This window comes from Phocoena sinus, chromosome 11 (genome assembly GCF_008692025.1).
Source record: "Phocoena sinus isolate mPhoSin1 chromosome 11, mPhoSin1.pri, whole genome shotgun sequence".
Taxonomy (NCBI): domain Eukaryota; kingdom Metazoa; phylum Chordata; class Mammalia; order Artiodactyla; family Phocoenidae; genus Phocoena; species Phocoena sinus.
In genome coordinates, this window is record NC_045773.1 from 99973604 (window position 1) to 100001256 (window position 27653).

The 27653-nt window shown below is 42.3% G+C and overlaps 1 protein-coding gene across 1 annotated transcript in view; it reads left to right on the forward strand.

Moving 5' to 3' along the window:
• The window catches only part of F13A1 (coagulation factor XIII A chain), a 137997-nt gene extending 135014 nt beyond the window's left edge, over nt 1-2983 (forward strand). Inside the window, 1 exon segment of the mRNA XM_032648302.1 lies at nt 1197-2983. Coding sequence (XP_032504193.1) covers nt 1197-1350 — 154 coding nt within the window. The 3' untranslated portion in view covers nt 1351-2983.
• The last annotated feature ends 24670 nt before the right edge of the window (nt 2984-27653 follow it).

A 27653-nucleotide genomic window follows, 5' to 3' on the forward strand; every position in this document is an offset into this window, starting at 1 on the left:
CCCAGCGCATGCCTGGCCTGAGTCAGAGAGCGGAGACCAGGAATCCTCCAATAACAAGACCTGCAGGAAGCTCTCAATACTGAACAAAAGGGCATCTGTCTTGTTTGAGAAATCAGACATATGAAAAAGCAAGCACAGTGGTCGGAAAAGGCATTTCATTGGAGGATACAGGATGAAATCTAGTATAGAGAAGTAGAAAGAGCATGGGCTTTAGAAACAGATAAACTTGGGTCCAAATCTTGCCTTTGCCCATTAACACCTGTGTGACCATGGAAACGTTACCTCCCGTGTTTAATCCCTTCATTTTTCTTAACTAGAAAATTTGTCGAATAGTGTCCACCTCAGGGGACTAGCATACATATAAAACCTGCATGGAATCTCCTCCACATGGGGAGTGGCGGCGGGGGGGGATATGTGAAATACTCCAGAGAAGCCTAAATTCCCCACCCCGATTGACTCCGTCATCTATTGGGCTGGGCTTGGCCATGACGCTTAGGAAGACCTCAGAGCATGGCCGCAGGGGATGAGGAAAAGCAGGACCATTGAAGGCCCCACCATCAGGATGGATTAGGGCATCAGCAACAAATGCGTAGCAGCAAGGTATGTGGGCAAGGGACCAAAATCAATTGGTTGAAACAGGATTTTGAATTACAGAGCATGCTGGGTGACGTTCCAGATCCTGGGCCTGGGAACAGGTCTATCCCAAGGGGGTTGACCAGAACCAATTAGAGCGTCAGGACCTCAGTAAAGGCAGCTGGGGGTTCAGAGAGAAGTCTGATGCCAGGAGGGTACTTTAGCCCACAAATGAACCAAGGGAGATCAGTCATGTCCTCAAGGCTACTGTGGAAGCCTGGGGATAAGCGGAAGTTCAGGTGACTCATGGCTGGCTGGCCGGGTGCTCAGCTCAGCTCTACCACACACTGCATGGACCACGTCCACCAGAAGGCCAGCTGATGCATCCGTGTGGGAGGAACCAGGACCCACGGGGCTGTCTCTGCTTGAGCCTCATCTAGGGGCCTCATTCAGGTGGTCACTGGAAATCGGCCACCCTGGCCCTTCCGTCTTCCAACCACCATCAACCAAAAGAAAGAGAGCCTGTGACCCAGGCAGGGGTCTCGCTGCTTCCTGGTCAAGGTGGGAAACTGCATCTGCCTCTCTGGAGCATAAAACCTTTCCCGTCTCTTCCATCCTTTCAGGGAAATCCAGCCCAACTCCACCGTGAAATGGGAGGAGGTGTGTCGGCCTTGGGTTTCTGGCCCTCGCAAGCTGATGGCCAGCCTGACCAGTGACTCCTTGAGACACGTGTACGGCGAGCTGGACTTGCAGATTCAGAGACGACCGCCTATGTAGCTGCACAGGGGCCTGAGACGGGCCCGAGCACTTGGCCTCTTGTAGTCTTGGCTAAGGAAATTCTAATGCAAAAATAGTCAGCTCTTGCTCTAACTTAGCTGTGAAGACCCGGACAGGACTGGTAGAGCTCCAGAGTGGTGATGCCACGTATTTTGAAGACACACTTTTCAGCGTGGCTATTCAACGTGGAAGTTAGTTTTTAATCGCTCCATCTTCCAACGGATTCTTAGCATTAGCTTAAATTAAGCCCTAATTAAGCTCTCATAGGTCATAAGAGTAAAAGTGATAATTTCTCATCTCAGATGGCTGCAGCTCCAAGTACCGGAGGACTTCCCTTAGAAAGGGGATCGGCTCAATACCTGGCCTCCCGTAAAACGTCTGCCGCTCAGCCTTTTCAGGGTAATGTACTCCCCAGACAGGAGGCCAGCACATGATTTGGGCCATAGAATTCTATTCCCCTTTCTCGGAAGCAGTTTTATCCTCTGTGTCAGAATATTTTTGCCAGGAATTGAGCACGGCATCGTTTTTCTTCTTGGCAAAGCCAGGGAAAGGTCTTTCACCTTGCACCTGCAGCAAAGCTACAGCCTGCCAAGTTTCACAGATTTACCTTGTGAGAAGATGTGGCCCCACATTAACAAATTGCATTTGTGGAAAACTTAATCACCCAAGAGAAGATAAGAAAGCAGGTGCAATACTCAGATCTATTAAATAATGTCGTTTTATAGTGCATTTTACAGGAGTTGTCACGCTGTGGCCTGATTAGCAGGAAACATTAGCCCTAACTTTAACCCTTTGGGGGCTGTAGTACTAGAAAGTAACAAGGCCGACTTGGGACAGGAAGGGTGAGCAATTAGTCTCTTTAATTAGTAATTATACTTCACCTGTCTCTCTGGAAGCATCTCCTTTGCACAATGACACAGGTCCAGATACACTCTCAGAGATGGAATAAGCCCAACAAGTTGGAGAAGCTGGCAGATTTAGTGACCAGACACGTGGAAGGATGGGCAGCCACTAATTCTCTTGTCCTTCACATCACCCGTGTTGAGACCTCAGCTCGGCACACAGGTGCTACAAGGTAATATGGACTCCACCCTGCAAACCACCAGCGCTAGCACACACCCAGTGACAGAGGATGCTGACATCATTTGTATTAGACTCCAAGGTTCCAACAGACAAGGCCATCTGATATTTATTTGCAAGGCTGATTTATTGTCAGAATTACCCATTGATATGCCTAGAATGTGATTGAGGTCAGTAGACTGTGATTCTTAGCAAAAAAAAAAAAAGAAAGAAAAGAAAGATAGAAAAGAAAAGAAAAGATGAACAGTGAGAAGGAAGCTGGGGAAACGTCCCAATGAAATTCTCTGGTCTCTACAAGCACATTTCTAAGCCTTTGAGACTGTTCCTGAACCTTCAGCACCAGGAATCCATGAGGGTCCGCTGGTCCCCTCTATAGGTACGTCATAGCTAACTGTACTGAGTAGTCTTCCAGCATTTGCCAGGCCTTCCAATACTCCATTCTAAACTGAAATGCGTTTAGCTGGGCTGTTAAACTGGCTTAATAGAGTGTATTCTTATTAACTAGAATGTAATCAAAGCTTAAAATAAAGTTCTGATTGTATTTGCATCTGCACAGAAGTGAACACTTTTACTTGTCGATACAGCATGTTACTAACCACAGCTGCCCAAGAAACCACCCTTCTTTAGCAGTAGATAACCCACCCTGGAGAGTGAAACAAGCATCTCTCCTTTAGAGGAAGGGACTCGAATAGGTAATGATGTTATAGTTAGCTTTCCTCACTGCTCTCTCTACATTTCATTAACCTCATTCACCAAAGGAGCAAGTTTGGTTCAAAAATCAGTTTCCAGAAACTGCAAAATCTCTGTAGATACTTTTTCATGAATAATCCCATGAATCATTATGGTGACTCAGTGGACAAGCCAGCAGGAATACCTATCATAACGGACACCTTTTGTGGTCTTAGAACAGAGATGGGAAATATATGACAGATATGTATCAGAGGTCCTATATTCATGGCAGACATCACTGAACAATTGCTTCTTAGGTAGGGCCTCAGGATCCTTCTGCACACAGTACTCCAAGCCGCTATTACCAACTGATAAGGAGTGTTGGCACTCAAAATAAAACCTGTTCGCCATACCTACCTTAGAGCCAGCCCATCCCCTTTGACAACTGGGACTCTACACTGTGTAATAATGCTGTGGCTCTAAAAATCATATCTTAGCACTGGTAACAAGCAGCGTACCTCAGATAGCAGCAGAGACTCTAAATCCCAGTTTTTGCCCGTTATAGTCCTCTATTCTTTTTTTTTTTTTTTTTGCGGTACGCGGGCCTCTCACCGTTGCGCCCTCTCCCGTTGCGGAGCACAGGCTCCGGATGCGCAGGCTCAGCGGCCATGGCTCACGGGCCCAGCCGCTCAGCGGCATGTGAGATCTTCCCAGACCGGGGCACGAACCCGCGTCCCCCACATCGGCAGGCGGACTCTCAACCACTGCGCCACCAGGGAAGCCCAGTCCTCTATTCTTTGAATGAATCCTTATTTGTGTTTATAGCTTCGATGACTAAAGAGGGGTAACAATACTTTTATTTTCACAAGGTTCTTCTGGGAGTATATCAAGCAAGCCTTAACAACAACACATGCAAAACTGTAGATAGATAGATAGATAGATAGATAGATAGATAGATAGATAGATAAGAGAGAGATGGTTGAGTGAGAAAGAGAGAAATGAGAGAGATTGTATGAATATGGTTGTGTTTCAAATAATTTTACTGTATCAACCCTTTAAAAAAGTAAATATTATTATTTCCAACCTGTTGATGAGAAGCTAAAAAGGCCTAGGAAGCCATGCATGGAGGCAGACCAGGCTGGGGTGGGAGCAGGCAGTGAAATCAGCCTCTGCTTTACTGTACGCTCTTTAAATCTCATTTTATCTCCCGGAGTTTTAAGAATACTGGATTAAAACCAACTCAAAACTCTTTGAAGAGTTGCAGTATAACGACAAATAAAAGATGCACAAATTTACACTAGGGATATGAGGTGAAAAGGAGTGCGTGCCACACTCACTGGCAATCGAAAGTCACAGAGTTCCAGGTGTAAAGTTACCATTGATGAACATCCTCCCAATGTTATTTTAAAACAGTCCACCCAGTCATCCATGTATTCGTCTTTTCTACCTCCAGCCGTCCTCCCACCATCCAGCCTGCCAACATTCCAACCACCTGTCCATCCTTTATTCCAACCATCCATCACTCATTAATTATTGTATGCAAGCATGAATTCAACAAGTATTTATTGAACAGTGAGCATCATACTAGAGATTCAAAGATAAAAAGCCCACGGTCCCTACCCAGAGAGGTTCACAACGCCAGATGGGAAGCCAGAGAGAGAAATAGATGAAATATGTATGAAGAACATATTTATCAATCTGTAATTCGATGGGGATAGGTATGTTAATAGAGGTATATATCTAGAGCACCACGGGAATAAAGAGATAAAGATGCCTGAGAAACATCCCCTAGTACCTCCAAGAATAACGGAGAAAAGATTTAAGTTGCATCTTGAAAAATCAAAAGGAAAGGAGGTAAGTTGGAGAACATTAGACAGAGGAGAGCTCGGGTAACAGCCTAGATGAGGGAAAGAGGACCACCCTTCTTGGGAACTGCAGTTACCTTGTTCTGGGGGGATGGTGAGTATCCAGCAAGGAGAGGCAGTGGTCTTTGTATTCACATCCTAATGACTCATGGGATCATTCATTAGAAAGTAGCTACAGAGATTTTAGCCACAGAAGTGCAGGTGTGAGTCAGAGTTGGAGCACTTCCAGGAACTAGACTTTGTTCCTTGTAGGCTGTGTTGTGGAGAAAGGCTAGAAGAAGTTGCTGATCAAAAACTGGATCCAGGGCTTCCCTGGTGGCGCAGTGGTTGAGTCCGCCCGCTGATGCAGGGGACGCGGGTTCGTGCCCCGGTCCGGGAGGATCCCACATGCCGCGGAGCGGCTGGGCCCGTGAGCCATGGCCGCTGAGCCTGCGCGTCCGGAGCCTGTGCTCCGCAACGGGAGAGGCCACAACAGTGAGAGACCCGCGTACCGCGAAAAAAAAAAGAAAGAAAAAACTGGATTCAGAGCTAAAAACTACGGTGGTTCCAGGAGGGACAAGCGAGTATGGGGTAGAATACCCATTCAGGTCAGGAAGGAGGGTAGACGACGGGGCGTGGCTACGTTTAGGTTCAGGGACGGGAAATGAGGTGTACTAGGGCCCAAGTGGATACAGTGGGAGAGGAAGTGTGTCAGGGGAGCCATCCATCTCACAAATGGATCCAAGTGTGTGACAGGCAAGTTCCTAGACGCTAAAATTTGAGCATCCCCACTACCAGGGGTAGGGACTGCTAGAGGCCCAGGATCTTGCCCCCTAGGGCCGTCCGTGCTCACCTCTGTCCTAAAGGCAAAGCTGTACCCACGAGAGCCCACTGCTTCCAGAGACACTCCTTCCCCTCGGGACAAGCTTCCCTCTGCTCTCAGCACCTCAGCTCAGTTCGACTCAGTTTTACCCCCATAAGCCTCTACAGAGGAATGAAAACAAGAAAGCCACATCAACATCTTCTTGAATGTGTCTGTCAGAAATCACTCTATAAAAACAAACACATAAATAAATGAGAAGGCGGAAAAAAATCACCTCGGTTGCAGCAAGAAAAGTTACTAGGAAATTTTGTTCACCTCAATTGCCAGGAGTTTGGGAACATCTTCTAGCTTCAGAGACAATGGACATTTTTAAAAGATGCTTGATAAGTTTGCTGCTAATACAACTCATGAACTCCCGTTAATTTTCACAGTAATCATGGTTCTAGGACTTCAGTAATTATCTAAGCAATGTTTCACCACCCTGAAACTAATTCAGACATAAGGGGTCCTCATGACTACTTCCTATTGGTAAAAGCAAGTGCCTGTAACACAAAAGGGCGCTCTTTTCTCTTCTTTCGGGTTTGAGCAAGTTTAGGTGATAGGGATGTACAGCACGAAAAAAATTACAATCAGAATTTGTTATCTTATGACGGTAGAATATAAATAACCATAAAATCATTGTCACTCCTTCCACTGAGAGATGGGATCCACCTTTCCTGCCCTCCCCTTGAACTAGGTTGACCCTCCTGTCACTTTGACCGATGGAATGTGGTAGAAACAACTCTATCAGTTCTCAGACCCAGGGAGATGGGTGGCTTTCACTTCTTGTCTCTTGAAATCCTCTCCATGGAAGTCCTGAGCTTCTATGTGAAAGTTCAGCTTCTTTGAGTCTGCCATACTGGAGAAGCCACATGGAGATGCCTCTCTAAGGTGCCAGACATGATGACAAAGCCATCATAGCTTAAAAGGAAGGATTAAAGGAACTGGCAATATTTAAACTATTAGACTTGGGAGGACACATGTTAGATCTCTTCAAATGTGTGGAGATTAAAGTTAACAACAAACTTTATATCTCTATATCTCTGTATATTTTTTGGATATAGGAAAGATAAAGTTCAAAACACTGAGCATCTCCTTCAAGCAGGAAGAACATTAATCAGTAAGTTGGTCTCCTTTCTGAGACCTCGGGGCTAAGTGCTCTGGTTATATCTTACTGCAATGCAGGTGACCTTGACTTTGAAGCTATGATTTTTCTAGGCCTTTCCTCACCTGCGTCTCCATCAATATTTGGTTAGATACCACTAGGGATAACTTGAAGATGAGAGAGAAGACACAACAATGAAGGATGGCATTGCTCTTTCACAAAAACTTAGGAAATAGGACCATTCCATCGAGAACCTCGAAGAGATGTCAGTTCCCCTAACACCCCACCAATCCAGCTTTCCAATGAAGTACCAGGGGACAGTTAACGAGTCTGGTCACAAACCTACATGCCATTGTTTCTCCCTGAATGTCTTAAAATGCCTTGATTTACCCACAGGTCAACTCTGATTTACCTCTAACTATGTGAAAACAAAATGAAATAAAGTTAAGTTATTTTTATGTTAGCTGTACCTAAACCCAAATTTTATGGCCACTGCTATAGGTGAGCAGCCTAACAGCCTAATAAAAATTTGTTGGAAATTAGCCATGAACATAGAAAATGTCACTCTCCTGCCACAGTTGATGGCAGTGGCCCTAGACCAGTCTTGCCCTCTAGAAACATGTCCTGAGTACTCACCAGTGGTCATAATAAGTTGCCCCATCCACAGAGCTGGGGATGATCCCTTGCAGTTCCGTACCTGTTGTCCTACGAGTCAGGAGTAGTGGGGGAACACAGGGTCAATAAACGATGTACTCCCTATACTCAGAAAGAAAAAAACAGCACCATCCAAAACCCACAGAAGAGCCATATTCAGGCAAGTCCTCCACGTCTGTGGCAGGATGCACTGGAGATCCTTGCCACGCTCACCAGCCCAGACACCTCCACTTCCTCAGAAAGCCGAGGGCATCTGCTTTGCCAGTCTATACCTTCCCCCAGAAAAGTTTCCTCAACTTATAAGAACATGTCCTTATATTATGAACCATGGCATTTAATATGGATTTTGAATATTTTCCTACCATAATGACATCTTATTCTCCTATTCTTAATGACATGTTATCATTTGCTTCTCCTTCACTGTTTCCGGGGCTAGTTTCTTATGGCTAACATTACCCATATTTCAGATTTGGACGTCTGTATCTTCCAGGGATTTTTAAATGACAAGTTCACACTCCCACCAATTGTTTCCGTACTCAAACCAGGCCTGCCCAGGCTCGAGTGCCCACGGTACTTGCCTGCTGCTGTCAAACTTGATCTTCTCTATGCTGCTTTTATTATGGACACAAGGCCGAGCTCATGAGTATTATCTTTTCTTGCTATAACCATGAATTCAAAAAATATGACTCTAATAAAGAAATCTGTTTTTCATGCAGATCATTAAAAGAAAAGCTAGGTATCTTCAATAATATCCCGACTATCATTATCGAGTATACAATGCTAAAAACTCATATAGATCAACAAAGCGTTGTTACGACATAAAATTGAAAAATAGGTGTAATCCAAGAAAAACACTGTCTATGATGGAAAACAATAGGCTTCAGTGATCTCCTCACCAGCAATGTTAAGCAGAAAATGAAGCCGTTATCTGGGGAATCTAAGCTAAAAAAACAAAGCCAGAGCTCACCTAAGTAACCTAAATATTGAAAACATAATATAAAAGTGTTCCACTTCAACCATTTCTTTCCTTTAATCCTGGTCATCTCCTAAGAAATCTAATTTAAGGACAACCATGGTATCTACGTATTCTCAGTAGCACTTAATATTTTGTCCTATTAGGGCTTGATACACATAAAGTAATAATACACAATGAAGTCCTGTCTGTATATTGCTTTTTGAAAATTAAAACATCAGATAATTAGGTATGCAAAATGTTACCTTTGGCTGTTATTATTCTTCTTATTAGTATTATTACCAATAAAATATGCCATTAAAATCCCACGGCCTACTTGGCCCCATGCTGAACTGAGAAGCAGCAGAGTCCTGCCGAAACAGTGAGATAAAAAGCTTGGCCTTGGCACTGCTGGCTAGAGTGTAAATTGGTACAACGCCTTTGGAAAGCTGTTTGCCAGTGTCTACTGAATCCGAATACATGCTGGGACGCAGTAATGCCACTCCCAGATATATAATCCAACAGAAATATGATGCATATATTCACCCAAAGATGAGTGTTCCAAAAATGTTCATAGCATTCGAAATAACAAAAACTTCAGCAATCCAGGCATGGCTGAGCTGGTTGCTCTGGTTCAAGGTTGGCTGCGGTCAAAGTGAGCCGGGGCTGAGGTCTCATCTGAAGGCTCAACTGAGAGGCTCTGCCTTCGAGCTCATCTGTGGGCTCCTCACAAATGCTGGCCTGAGGGCCGCAGTTCCTCACTGGCTGTTGGCTGAGGCCTCTCCTAGCTCCTTGTCCTGCTGGCCTCTCCATAGGGCAGCTCACACAACCTGACACCTGGCTTCCACCATAATGAGAAAGCAAGAGAACAAGACAGGAACCAAACTCTTTTGTAACCTAACCTCAGGAGTGACACCCCATCATTTTTGTCACCATCCATGAAACGTGAGTCACTGGGTCCAGCCCAAGGTCAAGGGGAAGGAATCACACAGAGTTGAACATGAGGAGGCAGGGATCATTGGGGCTAATCTTAGTTAGGCCTCAATAAAATTTATGTTAAAAAAACTATTCTTAGAACTGCCAGTGAAGTCACAGTGTCCGGCTACACAAAGATTTTTAGTTTTGTGTTGTCCTTCTTTGGCCTAAAGAAGCTGTCCATGAATACTTCTTGAGTTCTAATTCAGTTTCTCTGGGCTTTTTCCTGCTTAACAGAAGACATCAAGCTTCAGGATTGACTTCTTGACAGAACCACCATTTGATCAGACCCAAATGAGCATCTTTTATTTAATTAATTTAAAAAATTTTTTGGCCACACCATGTGGCATGGGGGATCTTAGTTCCCCCACCAGGGATTGAACCCACGCTCCCTGCAGTAGAAGCACAGAGTCTTAACCACTGGACCGCCAGGGAATTCCCCCAATGAGCATCTTTGACCTGCTTGCTCATCTCCTTCTCCAGCTAAGAAGGCAAACCTGGATGCCAGAGACAGGGGAATTGCTATTTTCACTTCAATATCACATTACAGACACAGCTTAGAAAAGAACCTGGAAAACCAACACCCTTCACAGTTAATATTCGTACCACCTCAATTGGGGTTCATGTCATCATACCAAAAGCCAACAAATACAGTAGAGATTGTGTGGCAAACCGTATGTTAACATGTGGGAAATGAATAACCTTTAAGCTTAAAGTAGGTTACCTCTTTCCATCTCTGTTGTGCCTTGGCACGGCTTCCCTGAAAATTCCTACCAAATGTTGAAAGAAGTTGTAGTATCTGGCTGACCCATCACGATGAATTTCCTTTGCCAAAAATGACTAACAGTTTTCAAATGATTAAAATAGATCCTATTCTAGGCAGCTCTCCACTTTTCCTCTTGTGAAAAGAGCCCTGTGGCTCTGGTGCGTACATCACTGTGTACTCGGCTGAATAATCTGTCAATAGGCATTGCTGAATGAATGAAATGATCACAGTGGCCACCCAATGGAGTAGGGAGGGAGGGTTACTCTCCCTGGCACTCACAATTCAGGCTGCCCTGTCATCTCGGTTACTCCCATTCAAGGTAATTTTTCAATGCTACTAAAGTCCTAACGTGATGTGTCTCCAATAGTTCATTTCCTTCTTACCATTCCGCCTTCTAGAGTTGACCTAAGCTTTAAAGCCAAATAATATCAAAGGGAAACAGGGGTTAGAACTCGGCCGTTGAACACAGCTCGTTTGAACATAGCCCATTGTCTGTCTGCTCCTCCCTGGGAATGGAGATCCTGAAGCATTCTAACGCTGAATTATCCTGACCACGTTTTCCCAGAAATCTACCTCCCATTTTCCCATGCACAAGCACCCTCAAGACAATAATCAAAGAGTCAGAAATAGCCTTTTCCCTCCTCATCTTACTGCCAAAGTGGTTTTAACAGCTCTGGCAGAAGACATCAGTCACCCTAGAGCCCCTGTCTGTCGCTGCGGTTCAGAATGAGGCTGGGGTTGAGGGAATTTGGAGATTAAGGTTACAGAAGGGAGAAAAGCTGAGCTTTCATTTCTATCTCAAAACTAGGCACTATGTGCTGAACTTCCACAAATACAATTTCCATCATGGACCAAACAACCACTCAAGGTAGTGAATCCCCAACCTGGTCCCCAAGTGGAGGCTGGGCTGCCAGCCCATCTGCTGGGAATAGTTTCGTGAGGTCCTAAACTAGACAAGAGAATGGATCAAGATGATTTCTAAAGTCACTTCCAAGTCTAATATTTATTATTATAAGATCTGTGTTTGCAGAAAAACCTACCATTTCCCATCTACGCTCTGCAGTAGAAGCACAGAGTCTTAAACCACTGGACCGCCAGGGAATTCCCCATCTACGCTCACTGTGTCACCCAGTCCTTTCTGTGACCCAGGTGGTTATCATAGATTGTATTTGCAGTGTGTCCGTAGATGAAAATATCATTACCTCTCTCTTAACCCATAACTTGGGCCTCATCAATACACCCTTCTGGCCGATTCGTTTTATCAGATAAAGACAATACACTCTTGGACTGCTAGTAATGAAAGATGGTAAAAGTAACAAAAAGAGAGAGCCTTCCAACTTATTAGGTAGATTCCCAGGCTTTTTCCACAGCACCCGAGGCCCAGTTTTTAATGACAGTTGCCTTTCAATTAACAACCATGGGGTCTTATAAAAGCAGGTAAAGGTCTGGAAGCAAAGATGTGTTAAGGGCTGGGCAGCTAATAATAAACCTGGCTCCAAAAATGACTGTTAATTATATTAGCAGGTCGGAAGAGGTCAAATGTTCAAGAAACACTGCGTATATATGGAGACACAAATTCATTGGAAAACTCATTGAGTCATTGCTAGCCAACCACCATCGAGAAGGTGGGTAAGCTGTGTGCCTAGGAGTGAGCAGACAGCTCCGGGAGGAAACGCTGTCAGGAACAAGAGAGCTGGAAAATGAGTGACAAGGTGGAGGCTCATCCCCCATCAGAGTTAGCTGGGAGAGGGACTCCTTTCACATGGGAAGGGCTAGGGACCCCTGGACAGGAAGGCTGGGCCAAAGCGGAAGGCCAGAGTGAACGCAACCATGAAGGACCTGGGCCCAACGGAGGACACCACAAAATAAGGAGACAGGGCGTTTGAATAAGGGAGGGACCCAGTTAACCTCTAACCTCCCAGCTCCACATCCAGCCAATATCGTTCCGCCTCCCTCCGGCCCCACCTCCACCCTGGGAAGAATTAACCAATTTGTTGGGTCTTCGGCCTTCTCCTTGGGAACCATGTATCTCTTACTTCATCCACCAGGGGGCAGTAAAGAGTCTCCTAGGTGCAGAGCTGAGCTGGGCTCTTTGTCTGAAGTGGTTCGGTCCCCAGGGTCTATAACCTGACTAAAGGTCAGAAAATTGGGATGGCCTGCTCTGTAAAGAACAAGGCACTAGGGCTAATGATGCAATTACCACTTTCTGGGTCCTTCAGCTTAACAGAGCACAGGAAACACAGCCCTGGAACAAAAAGAGCCATGTTCAAACTCCATTCTTGTGTCCGTCTCTTTGCCTCCCCTTTCTGGGAAAGAAAAAGCCTGTCATTCCAGGTATACAGCTGTCCCATTTAGAATGAAATATAGATGTTGATTATTTCCAAATCCTGAGGGCTTTAAGTGTATGAGAACTACGCCCTCAGAGAAATATGAATTAAAAGAAATGATGCTATGACAAAAGGAAATGTCTTATGTCTCAGAAGACCAGTTCTGATCTGCTGATACTAAATGCATTGGCGATAAGTCCTAAGAAAGGGGTGGGGAGGGGCTGCGCGGCCCAGGAACTGATCCACCACAACTCAGGGCCCCTCTTTGCACAGATTCCATCCCAGGGTCACAGTGGCTCTCTCCCCTCCCCTTCCCCTGGCCCTCGGGGGGATGGGGGTCTCAGCATCTTTGCTTCCCCTGTGCATCCCCTCTCTCCTCTGGCTCATTTACATGTGCATATGAAAAATATTAGAGTTTGAAATTCTAGGAAAGCATGATGAAAGTAGATGCATGGCCTCGCTGTGGCTGATCCTTAAATGGATCCAACTTAAACTGTGGGCAGTGCTGAGCACAAAACCAATGTCAACTTCAGAGCTCACCAAAATGATTCTAAATTTGGGATTAAGATAAAGATGAAGATAAAGACATTAGTCTTTCTCTCTAAAGATGCAGTCACTCTCAGCAGGACCTAATTTCATTGACTTTTATGATAATTTCCCTTTGATTCTATTACACTTAATTCTGTCTCATATATGAAGAGAAAGAAAAGACATGAAAAAGATGAGTGAAAAGCTATTTCAAAGTTAAATGGTAAATATATACTTTTTTTTATTATCTCTTGGTGGTCTAGGTAGTCCACTCTATAAACCAATAGTGATGATTTCATTACTAGTTAGTTATTGGAATGCAGAATCATTTTAGTCTTAAAAAGCTAATTCGTTATCTTCTCTTTGGTAAGTATTCATCTCAAGGAGATAGCCACTACACGCTAGGGCTTACAAGTGCAAAATTATACCTCCCGATTTTCAAAATAAATTATCTTTTTTATTGAGTCACCTAAGCCAAGTGTAATTAACCATTTTGTAAGGCCATCTAGGTAAGATTCGTTAATTCACATGATTTGTCTAACTTCTGTGTTGTCCACATCATCGTATAATGCATTCCATGTAGTAAGTTCTCAATTAAATGTCAGTTGAATTTAATTTCATCTTCACTTATTGGAGAGGTTCATAATCCACACGAAAAAGACCACTTAAACTCTTTTTCTACACCAAACTAAAAAACATTTTAGTTCTTAATTTTTCTCTGTATTCCTCCCAAATGCCTTGGACTTTCTGAGAATAAAAACTATTTAAGGTCAGATTCTCATAGCGTCACACAATGACAGGGCCCAGGAAATCTAAGGTGAAGGATGAAGGTACTCCAAGGTTCCAAATGTGTGCGCAGAGCAGAGACCCCTCTGCAACACCCCCTGGGCAGATTAACCAGGAAGGTAACAAAGCTTGTGCTTCACGGACACTCATTTGCACAACAGCCTTCCTAAACCCTGGAGGGGTCCTGGCCATTTTCACACAGTCATAAATACTTGTAAAATTTGCAAAAGGAAGATATTTTAACCATCATCAGTTGAATTGGCAGGTTCCCCTTTGTCACACTTCCCTCTGAGTCAAGGGGAATTTGGATACCCACAGGCATTTTGGGGATCCAAAATAAGGGAAGGGTGAATTGGGAATAAATCCACTTTGTATTCAGTTGGACACACTTACGTGGTTCATTGTGCCCTTGTGTGTAGTGAAGTCATTCCTACTTGTCTCCGTGTAAGAACAACCTCTAGGAATACTGCCATATCTTATCCACAAAGGTGCAGGGAACAGAAATCTACCATGGTGTGAATGTGACTTAGGGTACTCCTCCCTGCAAGTATGTGGGAGAAAGAAGGTTTAAGATGTAGAGAGCTGGAAGCTAGTTTGTGTAGGTGGATAAACTAAGGATTCAGGTCTTATCAGTAGCAAATCAAAACGAAAGAGCTCTTCTGTCAGCTATGCACTAAATAATACAGCATATATAATTTTAAACACTCTATGTCTGTTTTTATGGGAATACTATAAAATAGGATTTTTTAAATTCTTGAGTTTATCACACACAAACAATTACGTCAGCTGTGGACTCACCTGTTTTATGCATGCCAAGAATCAGGTCACATCTTAGCGGACTTGAGTCACCTAATCCTAATAAATTCTGGTAGTTACAAACGAAATATTATGAAAATTCCCACTGATGCAATGAAGTAAGTTGAAGAAACAAGTATTCCAGTGACAAACTCTTACACATACACACCAATAAGTCAAAGGTATGCTGTAATAGTGATTTGATTACACAGTTATGCAACTAGGTATAACATAGCAGTAATTTTAAAATGCATTCAAATCGCTCCTGTTCATGCATTACTACCAGAGAAATTTTGAGATATTTTCCAAATTCTAGATCATACTAAAATTCAAACATGACTGGAAGGAAGAATAGTAATAATATAGCAGTATTAATTTTCTGATATCTATGGTTCTGTTGTAGTTACGTAGATGAATGCCTTTGTTTGAAGGAAATGTACTCAGAGTTGTTCAGTCCGGTGATGGGATATCATGTCAACTAGTGACACTTAAATGGCTGGGATGGGGTGAGGGGAACAGTTTTTGCATTGTACTTTCAACTTTTCTTTAAGTTGGAAATTATGCCAAAAGAAAAAAATGTCAAAAATCTCTCTTATGTTATTGTAATGGAAACCAAAACCTATGATAGTTAAGATCAGGAATATAGGCAAAAGAATCAGGATAGCCAACAAAATATAGATAATAAAAATAACGAGAAGAAATAAAAACTATTATGAGAACCAGTACACTCCCAGCCAGGAAACAAAAATTTTCCAATAAAGATAAATAAAAATCATAAAGTGGATGATAGTAATAGTTAATAATACACACAATTTTAGTCAGCAGAGCATGTATCAAAGTCAGTAGCAGTTTCATGTCATAAATTTGTTGATTTCAAGTTGTACTGTGATCTTTCCAAATAACATGTTGTAACTTAATCAGACTCTCTTTAGCAAAAGAAAATTTAATTTTTAAAATCATGTATCCCAAAAATGTTAACAGAGTTTTAGAATAAACAATGAATTTTTCAATGCTTTTCTCAAAAATATATTTTAGTAGTAAAAGTTAACATTTCAAACTATTCTGAGATCTGGAGTAGCCTATTACAAAACTAAAACTTTTGTTATTGTTTTGTCATTGTTTCATTCATTTTGTTTGTGAACTGTTTTCAGCAAAACAAAAATTACTTAGATCAATAGCTGATTCACTTTGTTACAAAGCAGAAACTAACACACCATTGTAAAGCAATTATACTCCAATAAAGATGTTAAAAAAAAATTACTTAGATCAGACTGATTTTCAGCCTGGAAAACTATATTTAAATCTCTCAGAAGTCATAAAGATTCCATCAAGTACAAGGTTCTGTTTGTCTGGATTACATTTAAATGAAATTTAAATGGAAAGAGTGAATATATTAAAGAAACAGATAAGAAACAACATTATGTAGAAGTGCTATAAGAGTCTGTAGTTACTACACTTTTTTCCATAAAGAGGTTTACTTTTACACATGTCAAGGTGAAAAATAGCTTTCTTCAAATAGTAGAAATACGATTGGAATTGTCAAGGCAATTGCTAAATTTTATGCCCTTTTCATGACCACTTGGAAAGATGTAAGTAAAAGAAAACAAAAGGACTAATTTATCTAAAATATTTCACAAAGAATTAATTGAAATAATGGAGAAATGTGTACAAAATTAATTCGTAAAACTACCCTGTTATTGTAGAATCTACAGTAAATGTGGCAAATGCTGATTATCCGGGGATTATTCTGTATGCACGTTCTAATGTAACACGCTGTGAATGATCTTTAACGTTTTTGCTAATGGCAAAGCCATCTGTCTGCGAATTTATTAAACAAACTGAAACAAGTTCTGGAGAATTATAATTTTCCACTGAACAACACATGTGATCTGTCAACAAGGAAGCTATTGTGAATGGTGAGACACAGGACTCCAGGTTCTTTTTTAAAGCAATAGTAAGACTTCAACTTCTGGCCACAGTGGAATAGTGGTACCAGGCTAGATTTTCATCTGGACAAAATTTAATAAACAAGTGTTTCAAGATGTTGAATATTAGGCAGTGCAGAACTGTGATCCTTATGAGAAGGGAAACAACAAAATGAGCCCTGTTATCTCTCCAGCTTTCTGCTTGGAAGTCCTTTTCAGATTTTAGTGCAAGAATGTTGAGACCAAAGCAAACAGAACAGTCTTGCTGAGCTAAGGGTACAGAGATTAAATTCTAAGCTACTGAGGTGTGAAAACTTCGTGGAACAGGGTATCAGACTGAAGAAGTAAAAATGTCTTTATTCACAGATGACATGACTTCTGTCTACAAAATCCCAAGGAATCTGCATAAAAACTACTAGATCTAATAAGTAAACTTAACAAGGTGGTGAGATATAGTCTTCTACATACTAGCAGCAAAAATGTGGAAAATTACTGATAAGATGGCATTAGAAGGTCCTTACCTATCAATAATTACTTTAAGTTGGATTAAATTATCCGATCAAAAAGCGTAGAGCAGCTGAATGCATTAAAACAACAACAGCAACAACAATCAAGACTCAACTATATTCTGCCTACAAGACACTCACTTTAACATTAAGGACAAACATAGGCTCAAATGAGTGGATGGAAAAAGTATTTCACACAAATGGAAGTCAAAAGAGAGCAGTGATGTCTATACTTATATCAGACAGAATAGACTTTAAGTCTAAAATGCTAACAAAAGACAATGGAGGTTATTACATAATGATAAAACGATCAATTCATCAAGAGGATATAACAGATATAAATATACATATACCCAACATCAGAGCACCTAAATATATTAAGCAGATACTAACAGATAACAGTAGGGGGACCCCACTTTCAACAAGGGATAGATCATCCAGAAAATCAATAAAGAAGCATTGGATTTGAACTATACTTTAGACCAAATGGACCTAACAGATCTATATAGAACATTTCATCCAAGAGCAGCAGAGTACACATTCTTCTCAAGTGCACACAGGTCATTCTCCAGGATAGATTATAGGTTAGCTCACAAAACAAGTCCTAGCAAATTTTGAAAGATTAAAATCATACCAAGTATTTTTTCTGACTACAATAGTATGAAATTAGAAATCAATAACAGGTGGAAAACTGGAAAATTCATAAATATGTGCAACTTAAACAACACACTCCTGAACAACCAGTGGATCAAATAAGAAATTTAATTTGACAGAAGTGAAAAAATATCTTGAAACAAATGAAAATGGAAATACAACATACCAAAACTTATGAGATGGACCAGAAGCAGTTCTAATAGTAATAAATGCCTACATTAAGAAAAAAGAACGAATATAATATTGTAAACCAACTATACTTCAATATAAAAGAAAAGAAAAAGAAAGATTTCAAATAAACAACTTAACTTTACACCCCAAGGAACTAGCAAAAGAACAAACTAAGCCCAAAGTTAACAGGAAGAAGGCGATAACAAAGATCAGAGCAGAAATAAATAAAATAAAGATAGAAAAACAACAGAAAAGATAAACAAAACTAAGAGTTGAATTTTTAAAAAGATAAATAAAATTGAGAAACCTTTAGCTAGGCTTACCAAGAAAAAAAAAAAGAGAGGGCTTACCTGGTGGCGCAGTGGTTGGGGGTCCGCCTGCCGATGCGGGGGACATGGGTTCGTGCCCAGTCTGCGAGGATCCCACGTGCCGCGGAGCGGCTTGGGCCCGTGAGCCACGGCCGCTGGGCCTGCGTGTCCGGAGCCTGTGCTCTGCAATGGGAGAGGTCGCAGCATTGAGAGGCCCGCATACTGCAAAAAAAAAAAAAGAGAGAGAGGACTCAAATAAAATTATAAATGAAAGAAGAGACATTACAACCAATATCACAGAAATACAACGGATCAAAAAAAACCACTCTACACAATTATATGCCAACAAATTGGACAACCTAGAAGAAATGGATAAATTCCTAGAAACACACAATCTACAAGAGTGAATCAAGAAGTAATAGAAAATCTGAACAGACCAATAACCAGTAAGGAGATTGAACCAGTAATCAAAAACCTCCCAACAAAGAAAATTCCAGGACTAGATGGCTTCAATAGTTAATTCTACAAAACATTTAAGGAAAATTAACACCAATCCTCCCCAAACTCTTCCAAAAAATTGAAGAGGAGGAAGAACTCCTAAACTCATTTAACAAGGCTAGCATTAATCTGTTACCAACGTCAAATAAGGATACCACAAGAAAAAAAGCTACAGGCCAATATCCCTGGTGAATATAGATGCAAAAATTCTTAACAGACTACTAGCAAACTGAATTCAACAGCACATTAAAAGGATTATACACCATAATTAAGTAGGTTTTATCCCTAGGATGCAAGGATAGTTCAATGTATGCAAATCAATAAATGTAATACATCACATAGATAGAATGAAAGATAAAAATCAAATGATCATCACAGATGCAGAAAAAGCATTTGACAAAATTCAACATCCTTTCATGCTAAAAACGCTCAACAAAGTGGATGTAGAAGGAACATACCTCAACAGATAAAGGTGATTTACAGCAAGCCCACAGCTAACATCATACTCAATGATGAAAGACTGAAAGCTTCCCTCTGAGATCAGCAACAAGACAAAGATGCCTACTATCACCACTCCTATTCAGTGTAATGTGGGAAGACCTAGTCAGAGCAATTAGGCAAGAAAAAGAAACAATAGGCATCCAAATTGGAAAGTAAGAACTAAATATTTTCCATTTGCAGATGACATGATTTACATATAGAAAGTCTTAAAGAGTCCCCCCCACACACACACCAAAAAAAAACCTGTTAGAATAATAAATGAATTTAGTAAAGTTGCAGGACACAAAATCAACATACAAAATATAATTGTGTTTCTATACACTATCAATGAGCCATCTGAAAAGAAATGAAGAAACAACCCAGTTTTTAATATCGTCAAGAACAGTAAAGCTCTGGAGATCTAAGGTACAGCATGGGAACTGTAGTTAATAATACTGTATTGTACACTTCAAGTTTGCTAAGAGAGTAGATCGTAAATGTTCTCACCACCACCACACAACAAAATGGTAATTACGTGAGGTGAAGAAGATGGTAACTAACCTTATTTTGGTAAACATTTGCAATATACACATGCATCAGATCATCGCTGTTGTACACCTTAAACTTACACACTGTTTTATGTCAAGTATACCTCAATAAAGCTGGGGAAAACGCACACAGAAAGACATCTAAATGGCAGTGTATTTTAGCTGACATTCTTGTTCTCTTATTTCCTGTGGTTTGATGAGCTGCTTTGGTATTACATCTGATTAGTGATGGTTAGTAAGATGCTTTGATTTTCTTTCTTACTCTGTGACCCTTTTTACTCTCATTGGTGACTTTCAATCTATTAATGACAAATCAGTTTTATCCACTAATACCAAGGTCAACTTCCACAAATGCTGTAGTCATAGCCACAAATCATTTGTCACAGCAGAGCACAGCTGAGGAAGCAATTCACTTATTTCTATCTCACAGTTAGAAATTCATTTATTTCTATCCCCCCGTTGGGTGATGTGATACATCCCCTCATTCAACACATTGAATGAGCACCTCATACATGCCAGGCGCTGTTCTAGGTGCTGGGCACACAGCGGTAATCAAAACAGACAAATTCTCTGCCCTCACGAAGTGTACATTCTGGATGAGTGAGACAGGTAATAAACAATTTAATTAAATAAGATAGACATTATGTTGGAGGTAAGGGCTAAGGAGAATGACAAAGCAGAGAACGGGGAGAGGGAGGGTCAGATCCCAATGGTGAGGTGGACGTTACAATTTTCAGTGGAATAACTGAGAAAGGCCCCAGTGAAGAGATGACATTGAACAAATACATGAAACCAAGAAACATCCCTTGGGTAAATTCCTTCCAACCAGAAGGAACATCAAGAACAAAACTTTGATGTGGGAGATGATCTGCACAAAGAACAGCAAGGGAATCAGGGGGCTAGAGCAGAGTTAGTGAGAGAGTCTGGAAGCTGAGGTCAAAATGTGACTCAGGACCTGATCACATAGGGCCTTAGAGCCATTCCAGGGACTTTGCTTTATTCTGAAGTAGAAAGCCTGTCTCAGTGCATTTGGGCTGCTGTAACAAAACACCATAGAACAGGTAGCTCATGAACAACAGAAGTTTATTGCTCACAGTTCTGGAGGCTGGAAGTCCATGATCAGGGTGTCAGCATGGTTGGGTGAGGGGCCTATTCCAGGTCTCAGACTTCTCACTGGGTCTTCACATGGTGTAAGGGGCAAGGGAGCTCTCCAGGGCCTTTATTGATAAGGCACTAATACCATTCTTGAGGGCTTCACCCTTGTGACCTAATCACCTCCCAGATACCATCACATTGGGGGTTAGGATTTCATCATATGAATTTGGGGGACCACAAACATTCAGTCTACAGTAAAGCCGTTGGACGGTCTTAAGTAGAGAAGTCACATGACCTGGCTTCATTTTTAAGACTCTCTCCTGCTGCTCTGTTGACAGTGATTGAAAGTGGTCCAGGGAGATGCAGGAAGACCAAAGACATCTCATCAATTGCAATAAGACTGCCTGGTTTGACTGGAGATTTCATAGTTTCAGCCTCTGGCCCTTAAGTTTATACATGTAAGTTAAGAAATTGTCAGAGGAGGGAAACAACTAAAGAAAATCAAAGCAAGTCTATCTTGTTCCTTGGCAATGTCATACAAAAATGAGAATGATAAGCAGAGAAAGAAAATCTTAAGAATTATTCTCTTACTTTTATTTTTCTCTCTTTTTAGCCAAACGTCACACATTCACCTAAACAACAGCACTTTTGTTTTTCGACATGACTGACATTGAGGTGAAAGAATGATTTGGTGACTTGGTGGGGCTCCTCCTGGCCTCCTGTGGATCTAAGAATTCAGAAGGAAAGAAAATTTCCTGAAAAGGACCAAAGGGAGTCAGGAAGGTGAGTTATAAAATGGGGGAGATGTTCCCAGAGGGTGTAGAAGGATGAAAGGAAATCCTACGACTTGATCCCATTAGGAAGCTGACCCTAGAAAAACTGGGCTTTGTGAGCAGCATTGATCCATTAGCTACAAGGAAAGGAAGATATAAAACTGCTGGAAGGTAGTCAAGATCAACATTCTGCCTGTGAAAGGCCCTTTGTGTTTGGATGGCGTCTTGAAGTTTGGGAAATTAAAGCACAGCAGATACCCTTGTAGGTCCATCACTGTGATTTTACACAAAATGAACAAGGAGAAACGTGGACAGAAGTCTCTAGGAGAGAAACCATTCGTTTATCATAGGTTTCTTTACCACAGTGGAGAAATGTCTTTAGGGCTGTAAGATCGTCACAATGTTTCCTGCAACTACTGTGGTGACTGCTCATTAGAAGAGGTTCTAAAAAGATAGTCCCAATAACCTTGCTTTTATGACCCACGGAGTACACGTCTGTCACTGCACGAGCTTGAGGCAGGGCACCCACACCAAGGGCAGCTCAAAAATCGATTGTAACTGGATTATAGGGATTGGCCAGAAAAATAAAGTAGCATGAGGTGTGTTCGATACTGGATGGGGGCCGTGGAGAAGATGCCGAAAACGCGTTCGTCCTGCTTCATGGTTTCACGTGGCACAATCAGTGTTTGAGGGGGGAAACGCTGAAATTGGAAGTTGCTTGTCTCCTGGATGGATAGTAGTCATTTTGAGCAAGCACCACCAAGGGCTGAACCTTACAGAGTTGCTGTCCACCACGCAAGCTCCTCACACCCAGGGGGGCGGTCATTCGTGCTATGAACCTTACATACTGTTGGGGATTGTTTTAGGCATTTTTCCCCGGTAGAACAAAAGTCCTTTGACTCACAAAATGGCTCCAAGTGTTGTGATCAGGCTTTTCAAATATCCCCGGCACTTCAAATCCAGGATCATTAATATTAATTTTGCAAGTTCAACGTTTATTACAGTCTCTGCAACACTCTAGGTTTGCATGTTTGGAAGAAACCGTTATTCATGACAAAGAAAATTTTGAGGCTCTTTGCCTCCATGTGTCAACTTCTCCTCATTTTTTCTTTCAAAGTATTCGGCTGGAGTGCTGGAGGGCGAGGAGGGACCCGTATGCCCTAGTGCAGCGAGGGCTGCCGTTCTACCTCGTCATGACCTCTTAAGTCTCTATTCCACCCCCCTTGCCTTTCTCTTGCCAAGAAAGTGTGTTAAGGACTTAAGCCTTGATTTTACTCTGATTTTACTCCTATTCTCTCCACCTTCCAGACACTGTAGGGTTGACTTTTCATGTGTTTGCTAAAAGCAAAAGCAACCATCTAATCACCGAAACATAAAATTTATTGTTTGTAACCAAAACACACGGTTGTTACGGAAAGCAAAGTTGTCGCCCAAGGGTTTGGCCTGTGATGGTCTTGGTGGGTTGATAGGTCCACACTACCGTCCTGCAGGAGTTGCACAGTTGTTGAGAATTGTATTCCGACACTGAAGAGGTATACTAACCCATGTTACTTCTCTAAAAAACTCTAATAATGTATTTGATTGGGCCGGTTTCATAGTCTCTGTAAACTTGGAAAGCTGTCATTCAGAATCGCCTCTGACCATCGATTCATTGGACAGTCCAGGCATGAGACACAATTTCTCCTTTCACCAACAAGCTAGAAGGGGCCAAGAGTATAAACTCTTCAGTCAGTCAGAAATCCTCCTAGAAGTCACTGTTCTTCCCATGGTGACTAGTGTCATACTGAAGGTAGGTAGAAGAAGTCATACTACGTTACCATCCAAAGGTTGAGAGAGTCTGGAGCAATACCATCCAATAGAAATGTGACGCAAGCCACATGTGTGATTGTCAATTTTCTAGTAGCCACATTAAATACTAGTAAAAAGAAACAGGGTAAAAGTAATCTTATTGATATTTCTTATTCAACCCAATCCAAAACATTACTAATATTTCAATATGTAAGTCACAACTTTCCTAATGCAGCTATAAAAAACTACCACAAACTTAGTGAATTAAAACAAGACAGATTGGCTGTCTGGAAATTAGAAGTCCAAAATGGGTCTCAGTGGGACTAAAAGCAAGGTGTTAGCCAGACTGCATTTCTTCCGGAGGCTCTAGGGGAAACACATTTCCTTCCCTTTCCCAGCCTTCTAGAGGTTGCCCGCATTCCTGGCTTGTGACCTCCTTCCTCCATCTTCAAAGCCAGCGATGGCTGGTTGAGCTTCTCACACCAAATCACTCTGAGGTGGACTCTTCTGCCTTCTCTTCCACAACTAGGGACGTTTGAGATTGCATCAGGTCCACCCAGATAATCCAGGATAATCTCCTTATTTAACAGTCAGTTCACGTGCACCCTTAATCCTTTGCCGTGCAACATAACATCTTCACAGGTTCTGGGGACTAAGACATGGACATTTTGCCTCGGAGCATATTCTGCCTGCCTCCACCAATATGAAAATTATTAACGAGACATGATTTTACAGTCTCGTTTTCATACTGTCTTCAAGATCTTCAAATTTTGGTGTGTATTTTACACTTAGAGCACATCTCAGTTCCAACCAGTCACATATCAAGTGTTCCATAGTCACATGTCCAGCTACCAAACTGGACGGCAGGGTTCTAAAGCAATGTTTCTCAATTAGGGGTACACATTGGAGTCCGCTAGGGGGCTTTTAAAATCCTGAGTCTCAGCCCATACCCTATTCCAAAGAAATCAGAACCTAGGCATCAGCATTTTAGAGACTCCTGGGATGATCCAATGTGTAGCCAAGATGGAGAACCTCTGGTGTGGACAACAGTAAGCCTCATTCCTTTCTATGCTCTTGAGACATGTCCCCAGTCTCTCTCTCTCAAGAACCAGAGCCATGACCCTTGTCTCAATGGCTTGTGGTTGTGTCATCCTAGGCATACAAAATGGCAGACAGCAAATGAGTGCAAGTGTGTGTGTGTGTGGATCTGTGCATACAAATGTGTGTGTTCTTATCTTTCAACATTTGAAAACACAACACTCAGAGTAACTTCTGAATCCTCTGATTGGCTCTGAGACCCATTCACACATGTTTATTTGTTCACCAGATATTGCCAAACACCTACCAGGTTCCAGGAAGTATGCCAAGACATTCTGGCACTGTCTACCTGTGCTTGGTGGAAGAAACTGGTATGGAAGAACCAGAAGGTCAAAATTTCCACCCCACAGTGCCTGTTGGCTCTTCTAGAGACACAGAAGGCACACGTACACATACACACACACACGCATGCATGCACAAATAAGTGCATGGTTTTGATAATACAGCATCAGCATTGCTGGAGTTAGATCTGGCCAAATCCATTCTATCCTGAGAAGACAGCCCAGGATGAACGCATCTTCAAAGAGGGAAGTACGAAACCTTAACAGGGACTCTGCACCAAGTCCAGAAGATGAAACTGTCCCTGACCCTGAAACACAAAACTTCCTTAAAGCCTCCTAAAAAACTTCACTCTCCAGCATGTTTGCCTCCTTTTCTGCTGCTCCTTTCTCTCTACTTCTGAGTATTTTGGGTCCTCCCCTCTTTCTTAGGGAGCTGGTCTTACACATTCTAGCCTTCCTATCTTCTACTCCCCTGCTTCCTTAGATAAATAGGCTATGTCTGTTACACACAATTTCCAATTCCTCTTAAATTGTCTCTTCCTTCCTTTTGATACAAATCTCACCAAATACTACCAGAATGCTCTTCCCAAGTAGAAATATGTGCCCTCTTTCTTTTTTGCATGCTTACTACATACAGAATAAAATCTAAATTCCTCAACCTTCTCCACAATTTGCCTCAGTTACATTTGCGCCTTCATCTCCCACTGACCCGCTTCCCGTTGGGTCCTCCAGGCAACTAGACTCTACCATTCCCGGAAGAGAGTCTGCACTTTGCTTAGGTGGAGCTCTCTGCTGCAGATCCTCTTCCCATTCACACCATGTGTGGACCTTATCCGTATACCTCAGGGCCCTTCTCGACAAGTCCCATATAACTTTCCTTACACTATACACCCAATGATGCAATCTACTTGGTGTCTTTGTGCAAATCTCTGTATTAGCATTCTCCAGAGAAACAGAACCAATAGGAGATAAGTACATTTCTTTCTTTTTTAAAGAATTGGCTCGCATGATTATGGGTGCCAGAAAGTACAGAATCTGCAGGGTAGGCCAGGAGATCAGTCTTTGGTTCTAGTCAGGCATTCAACTGATTGGGTGAGGCCCACCCACATTGAGGAGGGCAATCTGCTTTACTCAAAGTCCACCAATTTCAATGTTAATCTCATCCGAAAACACCTTCACGGAAACATCAGGAATAATGTTTGGCCACACATGCAGGCACCATGGCCCAGCCAAGCTGACACATAAATTTAACCATCAATAACTTCTTTGAGCAGCTAGAGGGCAAAGGTTATGACTTTTTAATGATTGCATTTCCATTTTGCTGCCCCACCCAGGGCGTGTCATGACGGCTTACCCTTGGCAGATCTTCAGTAAAAATAGGCTGAATTGAGTTCTACCAAAGCGCACATACAGGCCCTAACTGTGTCCAGTGTTGTGTCAGGACCTGGAAAGCAAATGTTCTGTCACCCAGTCTAGATCTGTGAGGCACTGTTCTTCTGAAGAACTTCTCTTGGCTTTGATACTTTCTCCTCTCTCCTCACTGCCCTTGTCTGTAAGTAGTAACGATGAGGGGGGAAAACCCTCAAATAAAAGTCGTTACCTACATTCAAAATCTCCTTGATACTAATGAAAATGTCAAAACCACAACTTGGGAGCATTGGAATGACCGAACACGCCCTTGGCTAAGTAAGCCCAAAATGCTACATAACGAGCCCAGGAATGCTAGCCACTAAAACGAGGTCTGCTTTGCTAACCTGGGAATTTCTACAGGGCTGTGCAGCCCTCTTTCTAGTGCAGTAAGCTAAGGGCCCTGTGTGCAAATGTACACACAGACTCACAGGATGGAGGTCTCATTAGCAAAGAGGGAGTAAGAACATAGGGGGACCCTCTCCCCCACCACATTCTAACGTTCCTGGTGTGCAGGGCAGGGCTGGATAAGCAGTTGGCCTGCCGGCTAGAAAAACTCTGGGGGACCTGCAGCCAGTGAGAGGCAGAAGAGCAAACGCTGCTGACTTCCCCATCCACGGAGCGCCTTACTGGAAGAGCTGGAGCTCTGAGAGGTTCATTTCCTTTTTTTCTCTTCCACTAAGACCCGTACGGTTTTATAATGGCATTTCAAGCTAGCTGTTAATGTGGGTAATGTAGTTTGGGAAAAAGCAAAAAGGCCCAATTATAAGAATCAATATATTGTGTGAAGGGAGAACAAAAAGCCTCTATTAAATATGAAGCAGGGCTTTGATTCCAACCAGAACTAGGCCAAGCGAGGAAACCGAAACCATCGCGTGAGACTGATGTGAGTGGGAGAGGAGGTTTCTGAGCTGAGGTTACTCGTTCCTCCCGCCTGGCGGGAACGCTGCAGCTTCACCGAGCAAATTAGGTAACTAGGTGGTCCCAGGCCCAACAGGCACCTGCACAGAGCACACGACAGGCCCTCAGTAAATTCTTGCTGAGTTAATTTATGAACAAATGAATGGATACGCCCATTGACAAGAGCCCTGCCTTCCTGATCTATTTCCTTTAGTACTTTCAAAGTGTGGTCCCCTGACCAGCAGTATCAGCCTCACCTGGGAACACGTCCATTAGAAAAGGCTCCTTCCCCCAAATCTCAACAAACCAACAGAATCAGCAGTTCTGGGTGTGGAGCCCAGCAAGCTGTGTTCTACTGAGCCCTGCAGACAATTCTGATGTGCCCTCTACAAGCTTTAGGCAAAGCCCCAGCTTTCAACAAGGAAATCTGCCGCTCAAGAACTATCCATTCTGAGCAGTGCAAGGATAAAAAGGAGTCTCTGACATATTCCCTGCCCTCAAGGAGTCTGTTGCAATCACTTCTTTGAA